This window comes from Choloepus didactylus, chromosome 18, assembly GCF_015220235.1.
Source record: "Choloepus didactylus isolate mChoDid1 chromosome 18, mChoDid1.pri, whole genome shotgun sequence".
Classification (NCBI taxonomy): domain Eukaryota; kingdom Metazoa; phylum Chordata; class Mammalia; order Pilosa; family Megalonychidae; genus Choloepus; species Choloepus didactylus.
In genome coordinates, this window is record NC_051324.1 from 68821766 (window position 1) to 68836483 (window position 14718).

The 14718-nt window shown below is 48.8% G+C and overlaps 2 protein-coding genes across 2 annotated transcripts; both read right to left on the bottom strand.

Moving 5' to 3' along the window:
* Positions 1 to 1987: 1987 nt before the first annotated feature.
* Positions 1988 to 13743, bottom strand: LOC119514819 (CMRF35-like molecule 2). Its single transcript, XM_037810537.1, has 5 exons — positions 13698 to 13743; positions 5864 to 6211; positions 3328 to 3415; positions 2335 to 2482; positions 1988 to 2083 (listed from the first exon to the last, which is right to left on the bottom strand). The coding sequence occupies exons 1-5, from the start codon at positions 13735 to 13737 to the stop codon at positions 1988 to 1990; spliced, it is 720 nt and encodes a 239-aa protein (XP_037666465.1). The 5' UTR covers positions 13738 to 13743.
* On the bottom strand, positions 6752 to 7412 carry LOC119513880 (40S ribosomal protein S7). The gene has a single exon (XM_037809327.1). The coding sequence runs from the start codon at positions 7365 to 7367 to the stop codon at positions 6783 to 6785; it is 585 nt and encodes a 194-aa protein (XP_037665255.1). The 5' UTR covers positions 7368 to 7412; the 3' UTR covers positions 6752 to 6782.
* Positions 13744 to 14718: the final 975 nt, after the last annotated feature.

The window sequence follows — 14718 nt, forward strand, 5'->3', positions numbered from 1 at the left end:
CTGGCTTCTTGGCCCCTTGGCTTCTCACCTTCTGTTTGTTTTGTTTTGTTTGTTTTGTTTGTTGGTTGGTTGCTTGTTTGGTTGGTTGGTTTGTTTTTCTAGCACCTTGCTTAACATCTCCTCTCTCAAAGGTGAGCCAGAGGCTCTGTCTTTGGTCCTGAACTCTTCCCTGAAAGATTTCCCCTCTCCCTGGGCTCCAGTTAACCTCTCCACACAAGTGACACACACACACATTCCTTCCAGCCCTGTCCACTCTCTTAACACACATTCCCAGCTGCCTGCTAGACCTCCCTGCCTGATAACACCATGGTACACTCAGAAAACTAAGTTTTTCATCACCCAAGTTTGCCCCTGGCTTTCCTATTTCTGTCAATGATGTCCCCATTCTTCTAATCTCCCAGGTATGAGATCTCTAGACTCCCAGACTCTTCCTTTCAGACTATCCTACACATCAGCCAGGCAAACCTTCCTAAAATACATCCCTGATCCCGTTTTGATCTGCTCAACTCTACCCAAATATCTACAGTCAAAATTTAACTAAGAATCTAGTCCTAAGACTCACAACACTCATCCACCTTAGTTTTCCAGGGTTAGTACCACCTGCAGTGACACAAGATAAATTTCATTCTGCCAGAATTTTAGACACACCCCCACCATGGGAAACAGAGTGTGGGCAGTCACTCTGCTTGCTGATAGCTCCTCTATGAGTAGCTGTCATGATAAACATTTCCTGCCTCTCTGCTTCCATTTATGCTGTTCCTCTGAATATGTCCTCTCTTCTCCCTACACTACCCCCACCCAAATGAAATCCTACATCATTCACAAGTGTCACCTGCTGGATAAAGGTTTCCCTGATCTGGTCAGTCTGAAATAAGGCCCCCATCCCAATGTTAAGAAGCCCTTTGCCTAAGGCTCTCCAGTGGCACTGACCAGTTCTGCCCTATCTGTAAGGTTTTCTGGGCTTATCTTTATATATATATATATTTCATCATAAACTCCTGTTTTGCCCATCATGGGGTCTCCTACATCGTCTTGTGGGTGAGTTGTTAACATGACGAATACATGCTTAATTAGATTGAATTTCTCCTCCAGTGTGAATCAGCACAAGCCAACCCGAGCTCTCTTCCAGAGCTAACAGGAAAGATGGGCCCTTGCAGGACCCACACCTCTGTGGCAGCCCTGCCCGAGAACTCAGCACTCAGAGGTGCTTGCAGAGTGTGCATCACTAGATCAGGTTAGGCTGGGGCCTGGGGGTGGGGAGGGAGGGCTGGTCCAGATCCCGGGAGTGAGTGGAGATGGTGACACTTGCTCGCGACAGATGTGTGACTCTTCCCTGCAAACTTTAGGGAAGGAGCAATTGACAGACATTAACAACAAAACAAAACAAAACAAAGCCCTGAGCCCTCTCCTAGGCCAAGGATGCCCAGTGGGCCTGAGTGATGGCCATGGTATGCCATCCCAACGTGGTGAAATACCTCCTCAGTGTGTGCCCTGAATCCTCTTTGGAGAGCCATGGCTGCCTCTCCCAGGAAAAGTGTCAGTTGTTACCAGTGGTCTTGGGCAGACTCCTCCTAAAGTGGGTAAAGCTGGACTCTCCCTCAGCTCTGTGCACAGGAGACCCTCCGGGTTGGAGAATTCCAGGAGTGGTTATCAGGGCATTCGCCACCCCCTTCTCCCACTGTTCTCCAACTCTCCGGTACCTTAACTTGGACCTGCTCAGCTGTGCAGACCACACATGCCCTGGTAACAGGGACTGAAGGAGATGAGGATGGGGACTAAACCCAGTGAGATCCAAGGGATGTCAGAAGTGGGGAGGGAGCCCTGAGGGCTCGGGAGAGAGGGCGGCTGCGTGCACTGGTCCAGTCAGGACCACACTCCCCTGGGATTGTCCCAGAGGTGGGCGGGAGCCCTGTGAGCCCAAGGACTGAAGGCAGGGAATGGGGGGTGTCCTCAGGGAGAAGGTGGTGAGGGCCTTGGGGAGACGGATTCAAGAAGCTTCTGTGCCCAGGGGAACAAAGATGAACCAGGCTTCCAGAGAGTTCTTGCCCTTGGGAGGTGGCCATGAGGGCAGGGGCCTTGGGACCTGGGGAAGAGAACAGAGGACCCCAAGAATGGAGACCCAGGCCCAGGAGAATCTCATTCCCTCCTCTTCCTGGAGGACTCCAAGCCAGCATCCTCTGAGATCCAGGACCCTTCCTCCAGGGTCAAGCCCCTACAGTACGTTCCCGAGTCCAGTTACTTCTCCCTCCCTGCTCTGAGGCTGGGAGCCCAAAGGTCTCTCTTATCCAGGTGGAAGGACTGTGTCCCAGGACAGTACATTCCTGCGAGGGGCACCCGACGGGTCCTCCGGGGCAGGCCAACTCTGTTTCCCCCAGGGGTCCTCTGAGGCCGGTTCACCCAGAGGACAGCACTGAGCATGCTCAGGAGCAGGGGCAGCTTCAGGAAGACCAGGAGCCAGAAGTGGACGCTGCCGAGCAGGGACCTGTGGGGGACACGGTGGCAGACAGTGAGCTGCATCCTCAGGGGACACCCCGGGGCCCCCGTCCCACCTCCTCCTGTGCCCTGCTGGAGCCCAAACATCTCAGGATCCAACCTGGAAGGGACACATGCCGGGGCAGCCTTTCTCCGGGGCCCCTGTCACAACTTCTCCTCTGGTCCGGGAGAGATGGAACAAAGAGAGGAAAAGGAGCCCAGGTAGCCCCTGCCTTCCAGAAGCGTGCTCCGAAGCCCACTCCCACCCCTTTCCCCCCAGTTTCCCCTTTGTCCACTGACTTCTGTAGCCAGTGCTCACCCACCCCTTACACCCCTTGACCCTCTGCCTGCCTCCTCGCCCCTCTGCCTTAGATCTGGCAGCAGCACTACTGCCCTTCCTGGGGATCTTTGGGAGGAGAGAGAGAAGAGATCAAAACTACCCTGGAGCTGGCCCGTCTCCCCACAAAGCCCACGAGCAGCCCCTGGGAGCAGGACCCCCTACAGAAAAAAGGCCTTTGAATGTGAGCTCAAGTTAGGGACCACAGAACGAGGACCCTATGCCCAGAACTGGGTGGGGAAGGAGAGGGGGAGGCACGGGGCAGGGGAGGGGCTGCCTGTGCAGGCTGCGTCCCTGTGGCTGCCCCACAGGGGAAGGCGTTCGCAGCACGTGGCCTTTTCTGTTCAGAATCCATGCGCAGCCTTGAGAGAACGTTGGAATCAGGATGAGAGTGGAGGAAAATCCAGCATTTAGTGCAGTAAAGGGCGTGGTGTGCTGCCACCCAGCCCCCACCCCAGGGTGCCCCCGAAGGCTGCTGATCCCCCCCACACTGTGGGCTCTACAGCCTGGGCCCTTACCTTGGGTGGTGGTTCTGTCCAGCATTTACCTCCAGAAAGGTAGTGGGTGCGACTGGATGTATGATCTTCTGCTTGGTGGTAGCTCGTGCTAAAGATAGAACCACACATCAGGCGCCTGCTCTCTCCCCAGGCGAGCCCCGAGCCCCTACCTGAATCTGACATCACACAGAAATATTCACTCACAGAAGGGTACCCCAAAGTCAGGCCCAGGCCACACCCTGGGTAGAGCATGGGGAAGGAGGGTTTCCAACTGCCCCCATCCCATTTCCTATCGCCTGCCCCTCAGGTGCTAAATGAGCCTTTTTCAGAACCAGCCATAGGAGTCACCTCCAATGAGTATCTTTCTATCCCAAATGGGGACCCCAGAGGGAGGAAGGGTGGGGAGGAAGAAGGGGTCTGGAGGACGGTGGCTCGGTCTGTAGCCTAGAAAGCCTCACAGAGCCCATGGGAGTGGGGCTCAGCATGCCCTTCATGCAGAGCCCATTTAAGACCACCTTGACCCACTGCTGGGGAGGGGAAGGGAAGAGCAGGGAATTCAGTGGGGATGTCACCCAGCTCTTCTCAAGGACCTCAGGTGTTCTGGAATATTTACATGGGTAGAGGGCACCTCTACCCATACTACCCCCACCTCAAGATCTTCAGGAAAGCTATTGTCCCAGAGGCTCAGCCCTTCCCATGGTGCCCAACACAAGCTCAGTTTCATCAACAAATAGCCTTTGACCTCCTTGCTGTTGGAAATTCAGGGGACGGGTGTGACACCATCCCTGCCCTTTCAGAGGGGCAGAGACACACAGACTAATTTTAACACAAAGTGGTGGGCATTGGGATGGAAGTCTGTACCAGGCACAATGGGGGCACAAAGGAGGGAGTGAACTTGTCCCACCTTCCAGGTCAGTGGAAAGAGGAGAAATGACAAATGGGGTGGCACCCAGAATGGCTGCAGGATTACATGATATTTTTAGAACATGTGTATGTTTATAAGCTGAGGTGAAGGAACGGAGACAAAGCAGAGGCCAAGGACAGGATACAGCATGGATCATTGATGGAAGGAGAATATGGATGAGAAAAGAGGGGATTGGACTCAAGGGGTGGGGAGGCAAGGAGCCATAGGGTGAGAAGCCAGCTTCAAGGCTTCTAGAACAGGAGGAGAAAAACCTTGCCTTCAACACAAAAGAGAAGGATGAGTTCAGCTGTACATATGTTTGTAGACAAAGAAGGAAAGAAATTGGGAGAGTTCTTGCCTGATATCCTGTGTGCTCTTGGTAAGGTATTAGGGTGGGAGAGTAACACCAGAAACCGTAAACTCCTATTGACACCCATGTGCACTGTTGAGTGTCTTTTTTCCAGCAATTCTGGAGCAAATAGGTTTCAGGAAGTGTGACCAACTTGTCCCACTTTGCCCAGGACTTTCCCAGTTTTAGCACTGAATGTCCTACATTGCGGGAAACACTTTAGACTTGGGCAAACTGGATGGTTGGATGAGGGTTTTGTCAGGTGGGTAGGAAAGTGGTGCATGAGAGTTGAGGTTGCTGGTGAGAAAAAATATACAGTCTACTGTGGGGGTTCAAACCAGCTTAGGAGAGAAGCAAACTCAGTGCAGGAGTGGGGGAGCAATAAATTGGGGACAAATGGAGGGAAGGATCAGAGGACAGGAGGGCTCTGTGAAGTCAAGAATAGGTAGAGTAGGAGTGAGGGTGGCAGAGGGTCAATCAATGGAAAGTCATCAGAAAGTTGAATTTTGAGTGTAGGATTCTGAACATGGTCCAGTTTGGGGTGATCACAAGGTTCATGATGTTGCCATGGAGTGGAATTCTAAAAAAGAGTGGAAATGAAGGTCACTAAAGTAGAGAAGTTCAATATGAGACAAGGGCATTTGACAAGTCATCGTGGAGGTGATGGCAGGGTTGGGGTGGAGAATCTACCAGGTTCCCCACTGAATGTTGGGGAGTATCCAGTAGCCAATGGTGGCAACGTCAAGGAGTTCAGTTGGGTGTGGTCATGTGACCAAATATTAAAGGAAGCAGGCAGGAAAGTAACAGTTGGGAAGTTGTGATGGGGAGCTGGAAGAAGGTGGACATGGCTTCGTGAACCTACAGCATATGGGGAGTAGGAGAAAGAGCAGCTTCCAATACCATATAAGAGGAGTCATCCCAAGTGAGACCAATTTCAGAATAGCAGGATGGAGGAAATGTTCCTTGAGGAAGCTAAAGATGTAGGGGAGCTTGTTTCCTTTGGAACAGGTTTCCAAAAGGAGACACTGGAAAGAGCTTGGGCTCAATGAGAGGAGCTTTCATAGGCGATGGGGCAGGCCTAGGTCCTAGGAGAGTGAGGGCCCCATGAGCTATGCACCCACACCCAACCCACAGCTGAAGGATCATCCAACTCTCTCCCTGCTCACATCACAGGCTCCTCCCAACACCCCTGAGACTGAGGACAAGACAGGACCCAGGGGCATACTTCAGCATAGCACCCACCCTTGTCCCCATGTCCAGTCGCATCCCATAAGCTCTGCTGCTGAAGCAAAAGGAGCTCTTACCTGGGGAAACAGACACCCTGACCTGGACTGCGGGGTCACGTGACCATGCATCCAGGATCCATGATGTCTGAATTTTGCACCAGTAAGACCCAGCATCATCTGCATTGAGGTTCTCCATGGTCACTGTGAAGGTGAGGTCACCAGCATAGTCTCTGATGGTCACACGGCCACTCCTCTCTTCCTTCCCTTCTCCTTTGGTCTCCACGATTGTGTCACATGATGTGTCATACTGGCCTCGGCACCAGTATTTGTTATACCCCCTGTATATCTCCTCATATGCACAATGCACGCTCAGAGAGTGCCCCGTGGTGCCGGTCACAGAACTGGGGCCCGTCAGAGACAAACAGCCTGCAAAACACAAGCCTCCATTCCAGGCCTCCACCCACATGGGCCTACCAGAAGCTGTCTGCTTGGAGCTCAAGAGGAAAGTTTCCACAGAGCCATGGACAGTTCCTGGGCTTGGGGATCAGGCTGTGGAGTGGTACCGAGTTCAGGAACCTAAGCCAGAAAGACTAGGGACTGTAGGTGATAGGACAAGTAGGAACCTGTCCCTTGGGAGACCGGAAACACCGAGCACTGATACAAGGACCCCACCACTGGGGGCTGGGAGGGTCAGATCAAAGCTGGAGATCGGAGCAGAGAGGAGCTGGCTGCCCAGCCTGTCCTCAGCCAGCAGTGAGGCCTCTGCATTCCAGGTTATCTGCAACTCAGATTTGTCCTGGAAGAGTACAACTTCTTATCTACTCCCCTCTCCTTATGTTCTGGAAGTAGGAAAAATAAATTGTTGGCTCTAACTTTACTCTCTCTGGAGAGTCGACATGTTGCTGCAAAGAAAAGCTACACCCCAAAGGAGCCTTAATAGGTTTCTTTTTTTTTTTTTTTTTTTTTTGAGAATGATATTTTATTTAGTCATTTTGGCTTACAATTGAAACTCTGGAAATTCAAAATTAACATCCTTGCCAGTGAGTTTCTTATACACACCAGAAAAAGTTTCAACCTTGTGTTCTACATTGTTCTGCTGTGCTTTGTCCAAATGAACCTTTATAAGCCGGCTGCCATCCAGTTTTACACGGATTCTCTTGCCCACAATTTCACTTGGGAATACCAAGTCTTCAAGGATTGCATCGTGTACAGCTGTCAGAGTACGGCTCCTGGGACGCTTTTGCTTATTTTTTGTACGGCTTTTTCGAGTTGGCTTAGGCAGAATTCTCCTCTGAGCAATAAATACAACGTGCTTTCCACTGAACTTTTTCTCCAATTCACGTACTAGCCGGACTTGGATTTTCTGGAAAGACTTCAATTGAGGAACAGGAACAAAGATTATAATAGCTTTCCGACCACCACCAACTTCAATTTCCTTGGCTGCTGTTATGTTCAGCTCCCTTAACTGAGCCTTTAGGTCTGAGTTCATCTCCAGCTCAAGAAGAGCCTGAGAAATGCCAGATTCGAATTCATCAGGCTTTTCGCCATTGGGCTTCACAATCTTTGCGCTCGAACTGAACATGGCCTTTTTCTTGTTGAGCGCCGGCCTAGGAAGAGGCCAAAACCTCGCGAGAACTCGTTAAATCTCCTAATAGGTTTCTTTACAGAGCTTTGGGGTACAGACAGAACCCTGTCAATCATAGTCCCAAGGCCTGGGTGTTGGCTGGTGCCATGTGTTCAGACTGAAAGAGAGAACTCCTCTCTATAAGTGAGTGGGGGGATTTTGGAGCTGGGGGAAGTGGTGGTTAGTATCTGGGAGGCGGAGGGTGAGAAATCACTATGGAAGGAAAGGGAAGGAGGAAGAGAGGCCACAAGTGGGCAGAAGGCTGTGCATGGGGGGATGTGACTCTCAGCGGAAACCCCAACTCTTGAGCAAATGCTCAAAAGTTTATGAAATGCCTGGTTCGAGCTTGCTTGTGTGCGTGTGTGTGTGAGAACATTGAAGGAGCTCAGCTTTGCACCTAGGTGTGACATAAACGAGAAATAAGAAGACTCATGCATGCAGATTGCAGCCACAGAACTAAAAGCCCTGCTATTAGCAGAAATTGTGGGAAGGGCCCTGGGCAGTTGCAGGCTATACAACTGACTGGGATCTGGGCTAATTATATCCAATTCTATCAATTAATGCTTGGAGGAGCCTCTGACTTCCAGCTCTCCCCTTTACTGTCCATCCTGTCTTGCCGTCCTTCTGACCCCTCCCTAAATCACCGCCCTGGCAGCCCCTCCTCCCTCCACCCCTGCCCAGGGTTTCCCTTTGTTCTCCCTTGACCGCAGGGTGGTCCCTCCTGGCCCCGCAGCCTCTGAGCTCTCTACATTTCTCTTATTGTCCTAATTCCTGTGGGAAACCTTCCCCACACTGGGCACACTGGAAACCTCACTGCCTTCCCTTTTCCAAATCCCTGCTCCACACCTCTGCCTTCCCTGCAGTCCCATCTCCCCCCTCCCCACCCTTCCCACAAGGCCAGGGAGCTGGCCCTCACCTCCCCTCTTCCATCTGACCCCTGGGCCCCCTGGAGGTGGTGAGTTCCCAGCAGGTACCTCTTCCAGGTTCTGGGCAGAGCTCAGAATTGCATTCCCCCACCCCAGGGAGAACTGATCAGGAAGCAGAGCACACAGGACCCAAAAGCCTGGTGCCTGTGACCCAAGGCTGCTGGGGCAGCTGCAGAGGAGCCTTCTTGGAGCACTTGTGTGCATCTGCCTGGACTCGTTGCCAGCTCTCCAGAGCTACGTGTGCCCTGGAATGCCGTGACTCTTCCGTCAAGGAGATTCCAGCAGCAGATGGACAGTCAGACTAGACAGCCCTCCAGCCTGGAATGCCTATGATTCTTACAAGTCAGGACCAGTAAGAGCTGGCCTGACCTTCTGCCCCTGGTGGCTGGAAAGAAGCTTCCTCCTCTGGAATCCACCCTCCATCCCTCACCCTCCTAGGGAGCAGGCATCTCTGTCTGTCTGTCTCTCTCTCTCTCTCTCTCCGACACACACACACTCACACACTCACTCACTCACCTCAGTGGGAAGCCCCCTCCTCGCCCACCCTGGGGGCAGCAGCTCCCTATGATGATGTCGTGCATCCCTGAAAGACTCCCGGGCTCCCTTCTTCCCCTTGGCTGCTCCTCCTGCGACACTGTTCTAAGGACGCCTGACCCTCACTTCCCGCATCCCTGGTGCCCTGGGCTTTGGAGCCCTTGCAGCCTGAGGGCTTCAGTTACCAATAATGAACGGGCACGTGCCAGCTGGACTTTGCAACGATGCACAGGCGACCTTCTGCCGCTGCATAGGGACCCAGCGACCACGGGGGGGCGCTGTGCTCGGAGGCTGGAGAGAGCCGCGCTCGCCACCCAGAGCCCTGGTGCAGCCGGCGCGTCCCCGGCAGGGAGGCCGCAGGACGTAGGCAGCTCTGACTGGGAGTCAAAAGCCCAGCGTTCCAGGCTCGCTCTGCCCCGGGCCGCATGGCCCTGAGCAAGCTGCTTAACGCCCCGAGTCGCAGCATCCTGCCTGCCTGCCCCCCAGAGGCGGTGGGTGTTGACTGCATGAGATCAGGAACAAGGCGCGGGGAAGACAGCAGGTGCCGAGATGGACACCTGCACGAGATAGCTCCTTACAAACAGCATTCAATCACTCTTATTTTCAGTCATTAGAAAGTATGGTTTTTTTCCCTTTTTTCCCTTTTCTTCTTCCCTCTCACATATTCTTGCTGTTTTTATTTTGTTTTCTGAAAAAGCCTATTGAAAATTCTATATTTGTAACAAGTGGTATTTTTATTTCATTAATATATTATAATAATGTATTATAGCATATCATATACAATAGTATGCATTAGATCATCATAATACATATATAATTTTATAATATTTGAGATTATCAACAATTTTTCCCCAGAATATGAATTCAGAAGATGAATTCAAATCAGTGTCATTTCAATGAAAACAAGTGCCTAATAGAAATAAGCATAATGAATGCAGAATGTCTCTCTCCTATTCAAAAGTCTCTCTTGAAACATCTTTGTGGGCCCAGGGTTGGGTTTAGAGAGATGAATCTGATGAACAGGTGAAAAATTAGTGGGGAGTAGCAACATTATGTGTTGCCTTGTGTACTTTTGAATCCAATCCTGAAGCTGCCTCAAGAGAACCCTCTCCCTAAATCAGGGGCTCAAACCAAACCCCTCATGTGAGATGGGCAGGGTGGGTATGATCACTGGCTACAGTCAAGCAGAGGCTGTCCACCCACTTGGTGAGGCTGTGTGTGGCCCCAGAACTCCCTGCCACTCTGAGCAAGGAGATTCCAGCAGCAAAGAACTTTCCAGTTTCCTTCCGGTCCAAAGAGTCTACAATTTTTTAAATATCAGCATATGTAAGTGCTTGTAAATGTTATATGGAATTAACACTAGGGAGATGAGCTTCCAGATGGCCAACCCTCCGTCTGCCCACACAGATAACAAGTCTTTATAACCCCAGCTCCACCACCCGCACCACCCCAAATCTTAGCTTGAGAACAGAATACATGGTGGGTCCCAGTCATTGTGTGGACATGGGGCTGGGGGCCCTCAGGTTGTCTGGTCCCACATAGGTGGGCACAGGTTAGTTCCTGCCATAGCAATATCAGAAGCTCTACTCACACGAGGCTGGCCTGAGCACTACTTTCCAGAATTGCCAGGACAGTTGGCTCCCAGGATGTTGTCCCAAGCTTGCCAGGGGAAAGCAAAGCCAAGGAAAGAAAACCCACAGACCTACTCTTGGGCTGAGCTATTCCCCTCCCAAGATCTCTGTTCAAGGTAAGTTGGAGAGTGTTTATCTCAGCGGCTTTCTGTTTCACAGACTCTCACCCAAAGAATACCTCCCCAAGCCCTTCCAAGCCAGGTAAACATCAGTCCCTTTGCAGAGGCAGAATCTCACTTTGAAAGCCTGCAAGTGCTAGTAGCACCTCAAACCTAATAAATCTGGAAGATCATTCCAGAAAAGAAAGGGCATTCTGCATTCATTATGGCTGATTTCTCTCTATTGGGCACTTTTTTCATTGAAATGACACTGATTTGAATTCATCTTCTGAAAGAAAAATAAAGGTCCTTAAATATTTGATATTACCTGTGAAGACTTAAATTTCAGGGTTAGTGCTTGGAGTGTAGATAAGTGCATCTAGCTAAAGCCTGGTAAATGAAACCACCTCCAAAATTGAGATAAGTTAAGGCAAATTGCAGAGGGGACTATCTCGATAGACATCCTTTAAAAAAAAGGGGGTGTTGGGGGTATGTGACTCATTAAATCACAGACCCTCAGATTTAGAACTTGGCCTACAGTTACATAGCCCAACTTTCCAGCCAATGCATATCTATGACAAAAGCAACTATTCATGCAGAGCATTGGCATATAACACCAGAATGCTGGTGTTTGAAAGCAGAAGGAGAATCAGAAGGGAAGGAGCAGGTAGATCTCAGTTACTGGTAATGTTCCAGTTCTGGGGTCAGCCAGAGAGTTCACAGTTGTTCTTTAAATTACATATAATTTAAAAAAAGGGTCTGGCATGCACCTGTGATGAGAAGGTGTCACAAGCCATGAGCAACCCAATCCAAGACACCTGCAGTTAAGAAAAAAGGTATTGCTAATTCTAAAAGAGTAAATTCCTCTGTCCTGCTAGAGTATTACCTGAATGCAAGATTAGCAGGTCTTATTGAAATCTTGCATATTCCTACAGTGATATATGGGATTGTATACCTGTAGATATGCATTTTTAAATCAGAGTGTTTGCCGATTGCTTGAAGTTAATGGGAGCTGGTGGGTAAGAGTACAATCAGTTCAGGATGGAGACACCAGATGATGCAGCAGAGGGGTCAGCAGCAAACAGCACCTAGAGCTGTTTTGTGACTATTCAGCTTTAATCTCGACACCTCCATGGCTAGTGGAAAGTCTCTGTGGAGGAGGAAGATCTGGGACTTCATTTTCAATTCTCCTACTTTGTTGATACGTCATGAGCTAATTCCTCACCACCTTATCTGGAAAATAGGATCATGCTATTTGCCCTGCCTAGGTCATAAAGTTGTTCAGATGGTTAAATTGTGTCATAAATTTTATAGCCTGTAAAATGTATAATAATAAATCAGAGTTCTATTTTTGCTCATTTATATTAGAATCCATTCCTTCCTTTTTGTGTTGGTTCTCTTTGCTCTGGAATTTTCCCTTTTATCTTTCTTAAGCCCTTTCTCATTTTCCATTCTCAGCATGACAATACAGCCCTATCAGGTCCCCCCACTTAAATTTAAAGTGATCGTGTTTTTTCTAAACAGTGTTTGTAACAGCAGCTGGGTGTGGTGAGTGGAAGGTAGAGTAGGAAAGAAAGGAAGGAGCTAAGCTGAGAGCACAAAAGAAAAAGAGAAGCTCTAGGACATCTGGGTTGGGGAGGAACTCCCAGCACAGACGTGCCCTGGATGAAAAGTGAGCCTGTGGGCTTGGAGACAGCAGCCAGCCTCAGAAGAGCTTTCCCACCTCAGTTTAACTGCACCCAGACTAGCGCATTTAGGTGATTTTGCCAGATTTAAGCAGGAGGGCACCACAAACAGGGATATGCTGGTAAAACAGCTCTCTGGTGGGAAAAGCCCTGATCTATAGTGTTTGCTTATTTCTGTGGTGTAAGTACTCTCACCATGACTGATTGCAAGCTAACAGCATTCATCTCCGAACATGGAGTTGGGAAGACCTGCCCATAACCAGCTCTTGTGAACTGATATAAGCCGGCTTCAGCCACCACTTTTTGGGTTAGCCACATCATTAATTATGGTAATTCACAAAGCATCCGCTGCGCTCTATAGTCCTTTATCACCATCACAACCACCACCATCATCGTTACAATCATCACCGTCATCACCGTCATTTAAGACTATTTGAATACCTCCCAGGTGTAATGAGATGCATCTTTCTTAAACGTCTTTCTGAGTCTGTGATCATAGCTTATGGGAGCCTCAAGAAACCTTAAAAATTATTCAGTCCACTGTCTCATTTTACTGATTACAAAACTATGTTTGGTCAATGTCACCCAGCTGGTCTCCTTCCTTTAACTCTCTGACTTTTCCATCCACCATTCTGGGGAGAGTCTGATCATCAAGTTGGGAGGTTTCTGTTTCACAAGAGAACCCAGTCATAATAATCATTCTGGAAGCATGAAGAATGTCCTCTGATTTTTATCTGAAACTTATTTGCCACTGAAAACTATGCTCTCTTGTATTTTGAATATCTTTTAAAAAAATTTCTCCTTTAAGGTCCACCCTTAGGATGGTTTTATTGACTTGATCACACCACAACTTGTTAGCCCTTTCATTATTTCCTTCTGACAAGCCTATCCAACTCCTTTAAACCAAGCTCTGGCAATTAGCTCAGGCTAATTCCTGAATCTTCCATGATCATTCATTTCTCCATACTTTTGTGTAAACTGTTCCTCTTTTCCACTTGACCAACTCATTCATCCTTTAAGACAGATTTCCAGTGAAGCCTCAATGAAGACTTCCATCCTTCCAAGGATGGAGTTAGGAGTCTCTGCTGTGCACTCCTGTAATCACAGTTATGCATCTCTGCTATAGTAAGTCCCATGTATTGTAGTTATCTGACTCCCTCATTCAACCATGAGCCCCTTGAGTACAGAAATTACTCTTAATTACAGCACCCAGAAGAGTCCTGGCACTTCACTGGTGTTCAATCAATGTTTGTAAGATTCATGGATGAAGGGCTGAAGGATATACAGATGGATGAATGTATGTGCCCTTCCCATTTCTGCAGACACTTCACCTCTGGCTTGAGCCCAGGAGAGACCTTTTACCTAGTCTCCTGCCCCCTGCAATATCAAGTTCCCCAAGCCATGCCCCACTTACCTGGGAGGCAGAGAAGCAGCAGAGCTGAGGGCAGCCACATGGCCCTGTCTCCCCAGCTATGCCCCCAGCAAATCCAAGTCCCAACTGGAATCCTGGTATTTGTAACAGAGCCTAGAGTCATCCACCTTCTACTTGTTCAAATTTCCTTTGTGTTTCTTGCTCATCTAATTCCTTTTTAATCCCTTGGCTACTTCCTAATTTTAAGCCTTACTTAGAAAAAAGGGAAGTTCAGGGAATGAATTAATAGCAGTGCTAGGAATTTGCTGATATTTTTCTTTCATTTAATGACTCTACAATGTTTATGTCACACCCTGAGCCTTCATGAAAGTCAATCCCAACATAGGAGACCTCCAGCAAAGGAGACCTTTTGTCTCCTGCCTGTCTCATTCGTCTTCCTATCTGGGTCCACTTCTGCCGTCTAACCAGCTGCCCCCTCTCTGGGCATAAAACATCCCTCATTTAAAGAGCTGTGGTGAGGACTCCTGTGGTGGTGTAAAGCTGTATGCACCCTAGAAAAACATGCTCTTAAGTTTAATCTATTCCTGTGGGTGAGGACTGATTGTAGACAGATCTTTTTTTTTTTATTTTTTTAATTGAGATTGTTCAGATACCATACAACTATCCAAAGATCCAAAGTGTACAATCAATTGCCCATGGTACCATCATAAAGCTGTGCATCCATCAACACAACTAATTTTTTTCCAATTTTAGAGCATTTTCATTACTCCAGAAAAGAAATAAAGACAAAAAAAGGAAACTCAAATCCTCCCACACCCCTAACAATGCCCCCCTCCATTATTGATTCATAGTTTTGGTATAGTACATTTGTTACTGTTGACGAAAGCATGTTAAAATACTACTAACTGTAGTATATAGTTTGCAATAGGTATATATTTTTTCCCTATATGCCTCTCTATTATAAACTTCTAGTTATAGTGACATACATTTGTTCTAGTTTGTGGGAGAGATTTCTAATATTTGTATAGTTAATCACAGACATTGTCCACCACAAGATTCACTG